Here is a 5521-nt window from a genome sequence, read left to right as displayed (position 1 = left end):
ACACACACATGCTAGTGATCGCTACTTCTGTGGAATAGTTAGGGTATTAGTAGGATATTAGGGAACAGAGACACTTTCATTGAAAGACATTGAGAAAGCTATTGTAAACAGAAAAGCTATAAACTTTCACAGACTTTGTGAAGGCTGATCATTATAAGCATATGTGAGTTATATGGAGAATTGTTTTTGCATGTCTTTGGTACATTTCAATACTAACGGAAACTAAATGTAGAATGAATTTGAAATTTTGAGGTGGAAATAGTAGATAATTGGTGTTGGGAGATCCCTGGAAATCATTAAATGCATGATGGGATCTAATAAACAGAGGAAAGATTGACCCCAGATAGAGAGACTTCTTTTCTTTCGAGAGACAAAAAGGCAAGAACTAAAAACAAGGCTGTTGTGAGACATTCTAGAAGCCTTTGCCTGGAGGGCTTTGACTTTCCTTGAAATAGAGTCACCTGTTGAGAGCAGGTAGGTGAGGGAGTAGGCAGCAGACTACCTACTCTAGTAGGGGTTTGAGTATAATAGAGGACTTCGGTCTTTAAAAGTCTTTATCGGTAAGCAAATTCAAATAGTATAATGAGTTTTAAATGAAAAGTGGATTACCTACCTTTGATCTTAAGGTCCTAGTTTTCCTTCACAGAGGCAATCTTTGTTGCTAGTTTGATTGTTTTTCTGGGTGTTAGTGTGCCTTCAGGATGCTAGCATGATTGTGCCTCCAAAAGTGATAGAAAATTATCATGATACCGGGGATTACCTGCTTGGTTAGACGGAACAGGATAAAAGCACATAAAAATGGTTCTTTTTATAATTGTTGCTTTGTTTATGTGTTTCTGTTTGATTTTAAAGTATACTTTAGGAAGAGAAGAATTAGATAAAAACAGTTATAAGGTATAAATGAAGATAAAATTATCTTTACAATATAAGAACTATAATCTTTTTGGTATAGACTTCTATTTTTTTTTTTTAATTTGAGTGAAAGTTTACAAATCGGGTTTTTCATTCATTCATAGACATTTTTAATAATATGAACTGCAATTGATTAATATAATTAAGTAAGTTAGTGTCTAGTTAAACCCTTTTATATATTCTCTTTCCAGTCACTCCACTTACCTATTAATTTTTGCTCTTTTCTCCCTCCTTCCTCAACCTGTTAACTCTCCAAGCTTCATTCTGTCTGTGTGTAAACTTTATCTTAACTTTTTATATCAGTGTTCTTATAATTGTTCTTTTGTGACTGACTTTTTTTTTTTTGGTAACTGACTTATTTTCACTCAGCATTATTTGATCTAGATTCATCCATGTTGTACAGGACGTCACAAATTACTGATCATATTTTTAGTGATGTATTAATATTCAATTATGTAAATATACCATAGTTTCTTTAGCTATTCATCCACAATGGACACTTGAGTTATTTCCAACTCTTTGTTATTCTAATACTGCAATAAACATGGATGTGAGCATGTCAGTTTGTATTACAGGAAGAATTGTAACTTCTGACTGTTTCAGAAAAGGGTAGTAATATCTAAGGTACAGCAGTTGGTGTCTCTTTGCCTTGATCAGAATAATGAAAAGGAGAGTCAAGAACAGGAGGAAGAAATGGAATGAGTGGCTAATTGTCTTTGTTAGTGTGAGACTCGAAAAATCGGATGATGTTCAGCTGAACATTTTGACCAAAGATTCTACAGCACCATTACTGGCCAAAGGTTCTTTAGAAGGATCCAGATTGAAGGGGGGAGGAAGGAAAGTGAAGAACAGATTTTCAAATTCTGATGGAACCCAGAGTTTCTGGAACTACTGAGGCTAAATGAACCCTCAAAACAGTTACCCTAAGATCTTTAAGCCTTAGTCCTGTGTGACCACAACACATATTAGTGCCCATCTACATTTTCTGCCTCTGACGTTGGGTGGGAGGTTGCATTCCCACTTTCAGTGATCGCATCTAATATGTGTGCATCTTAGAAAACAGGCCTCATCCCCTCAACTCCAGCACCAGACACCCCTTGAGATACATATGTCCCACTTATTTATAAAATTCATATTACCTCAAACAAGGTGTGGTGTGCGTGTTTTTTCACTGAAAATTGTTTCATTAAGAAAACAGAAGCCAAAAGGAATTTTGTCTAGAAGGGTTTAACCAAATAAAGGAAGTCTTTAGATTAAAGGAACCCTGGTGGTATACATGTTGAACTGATGATTGAAAGGTCAGAGGTTCAAATCTATCCGCCACTCCACAGGAGAAAGAGCAGCATCACTGAATTGTATATGTTGTTGTGGTTAGTTACCACCCAGTCAGCTAGGACTCAGAGTTGAACCTTGCCTGTTCTACCCCAGCCTCACAATCTCTACCACCTTACAGCCCATTGTTACAATAACTATGTCAGTTCATCTTGTTGAGAGTCTTCCTCTCTTTCACTGATCCTTGACCTTTTCGAGCATAATAATGTTTTTCCAAAAACTGGCACCTCCTGACAACATGGTATATGAGACAAAATTTCACCATCCTTGCACCTTAAACTGCAGCGTTTAATATGGTTTAGAGCTGTAGAGGCTGTAATTGTAACCCCATAAACATTTCTCTTTGTCTTTTGCATACTGTGTGTTAATGTCACTCACAAGAGAAGTGGGTTCATCCCTGGGTATAGAAAAAATGGGGAATTTCCCATTTAAACAAATTTATACCACACTGAGATCCTCTGGAAATTGAAAAACAGGAAAGACCATCCTTCTTTGCCAGGGTATTAGTAATCAATAAGAGAAATGTGAAAACTGGGTTAACTGCAGGGCCCAGTATCAGATTTTTTTAGGAATAAGCAGTAGTACACAGGTTTCACGAACAGGTACTGTATGTGGAGACTATATCAGAGGTTGTCATCTTCATTCAGAGCAGCTCTTCTCCCAGCCTCATGCCTTTGTCCCATTTTGGCTAGCACTTCTTTCCTTATTCTGTTTGTTTTCTGGAGTATTCCTTCTCATTTCCCTGTACTGAATTCATGCATTCCTAGTGCACGTCGATTTCATTTCATTATCCCGTTTTCCTCAATCATTTTCTTTCTCCCAGCACAGAGGCTTGCTGATATTTCCATTTTCCTCTTACTGTTTCAGATCATGAGTCCAGGAATGACAACCCGGAATTTGCAGGAGAGCAGATTTCTGACAAAGCTGAATCCCACTGGATGACATCAGAAAGCACTGAAAGGAATGTTCCCCAGAGTCCAGACTTGGCAGAAGTTAGTGACCTTAAGGGCATGGTAGAAGGGTGTCAGGTAAACCCCACTGTGGGGAGATCAAGGCAAAACCCTTCTCAGAAAAGAGATGTTGGTGATTTCCCCGGCATTACACGTAAGCAAAACACCGCTGGGGAGAGAGGTCACAAATGTAATGATTGTGGTAAATTTTTCCTTCAAGCCTCAAACTTTATCCAGCACCGGCGCATCCACACAGGAGAAAAACCGTTTAAATGTGGCGAATGTGGAAAAAGCTACAATCAGCGTGTGCACCTCACTCAACATCAGAGAGTCCACACGGGTGAGAAGCCTTACACGTGTCAGGTGTGTGGAAAAGCTTTCCGGGTGAGCTCACACCTTGTTCAGCATCATAGCGTGCACACTGGAGAGAGACCCTATGGATGTCAGGAATGTGGAAAACACTTTCGTCGGCACTCCCATCTGGTTGAACACCTGAGACGCCACTTCAGGGAGAAATCCCAAAGATGTATGCATAAGGAGTTTGTATTTGGGGATAAAGAGAGCTCGAAATGGTTTCATCCACTTAGTACCAGAGGACAGATGGGTTGTGATACTGGGAGCGGTCAGAAGGGGCAAAAATAGCAGTTTATCATTTACACTTGAATTGGTTGTCTGATTAACTGACATGACTCTCTGTTCCCTCTCCCATCATCCCTACAACTTTCCTTTCCAGAGAGGTCCTGTCTTTTAGTTCTTAAATGTTTCTTCTAATAATGCTGTCTTTTTAAATAATACTAATATTTCTTGTCAATTTTAGACAAATGTCTGATTACTTTCTATTACAGTAAATGACATTTTTTCCCTATTTTACTACATGCTGTTTTCCCTCCTCCCCTTTCTGCAACCTTAGTTACTTAGTTTTTACTCTAAAAGAATATAGGAAATTTAAGGGAGAGAAAGAGGAAGAAAAAAAAAATTACCCATAGTCCCTGCACTTTAACAAATATAACTATTGCTTAATGTATTTCTGTCTCTTTGTTTTCACATGTGTGTTTTTCTATAAGGAGCCCTGGTGGTGTATTGTGTAATACATCCTTGTATTATATGTGTGTATATATGTATTGTATATCAGACTGTTAACTGAAAGGTCAGTCCATCACACAGTCCAAGGGAAAAAGATGGACAGTCCCCCCTGTAAATATTTACCGCCTCCAGGACCTGATGGAAGGTCACTTTGGGTCAAGATCGACTTGATGGCAGTGGGTTGATTTTTATGTTGTTTTACTGTGGTGTGTGCTGTTCGTTGATTCTGACTCACAGTGACCCTCTAGGCCAGAGTAAAACTGATCCCGAGTTTTGTAGGTGGAAATCTTTATGGAAGGCAATCACCTGGTCTCTTCTTCCTCACCTCAGAGCAGCTAGTGAGTTTGAACCACTGACCTTTCAGTTAGCCAAGTACTTAATTACTGCACTACTAGCATTCCTTAGTTGTATTTATAGGATACAATTAAATGTTGTTGTTGCTGTGCACTGTTAAGTTGGAACTGACTCATAGCTGACACTCTGGCAGGTTTTAGGAGACAGTAAATTGCACAGGAGGGCATTTCCCGTCTTTCTCCTGTGGAGCAGCTCGTGGATTCAAACTGCATGCGTTTGGGTTGGCAGCACAGCTCCTTACCACTCAGCCACCAGAGCTTGCTCAGTTAAATGTTAGATGTATGTATTTCTCAGTGTAGCTAAGTCCTTCTTGTGTTATTGTTAACGGTTGAACCTGCCATGTGTGAAGGCATCATCGTTTACTCAGCTGCCCTCCAGTTTCTGGACTGCTGCTGTTTGCTCCCTTGTTCTACTAACTGTATCAAAACTATTACTATTACTTTATCTTGTATTTAGCATTATTTTCTTTTTCTAGAATCTTAGGAGTGAGATAAATGGAGCAAAGATAAAACTGCTTTTTAAAAGAATTATACTACATAAGAGAATATATTAACAAATTCTTGACAGCATTATCAAAACATTTTTAGCAAATTAGTTAAGTTACCCTTTATTGTACTTATTAATTGGATTATAAATAAGGTTGAGTAATTCTGTGTTTACTGGCATATTTGCCTTATCTATTCAAGTTACATTAAATATATGAAATTGGCTCAAGATAGAGCAGGTTTCAGAGCTGATGTACATATAATTGCTATGAGTTGCAATGACTCAACAGCACATAACAAATATATATATATTTCGTTGTTGTTGTTATGTGCCGTCGAGTCGCTTGCGACTCATAGCAACCCTATGTACAACAGCCCTAAACTCCACTCTGTCCTGTGCCAATC

General features: G+C 38.5%; 1 protein-coding gene across 1 annotated transcript in view; it reads left to right on the top strand.

Annotated features, from left to right (window-relative positions):
• Positions 1-5521, top strand: part of ZKSCAN5 (zinc finger with KRAB and SCAN domains 5) — an 18575-nt gene that overhangs the window by 9567 nt on the left and 3487 nt on the right. The window contains 1 exon segment of the mRNA XM_006903767.1: positions 3112-3720. Coding sequence (XP_006903829.1) covers positions 3112-3720 — 609 coding nt within the window.

Source organism: Elephantulus edwardii, unplaced genomic scaffold, assembly GCF_000299155.1.
Source record: "Elephantulus edwardii isolate Elephantulus edwardi_28Jun2011 unplaced genomic scaffold, EleEdw1.0 scaffold00186, whole genome shotgun sequence".
NCBI lineage: Eukaryota > Metazoa > Chordata > Mammalia > Macroscelidea > Macroscelididae > Elephantulus > Elephantulus edwardii.
The sequence above is the reverse complement of the archived record's forward strand: the minus strand, read 5'-3'. Positions and strand labels throughout refer to the sequence as shown.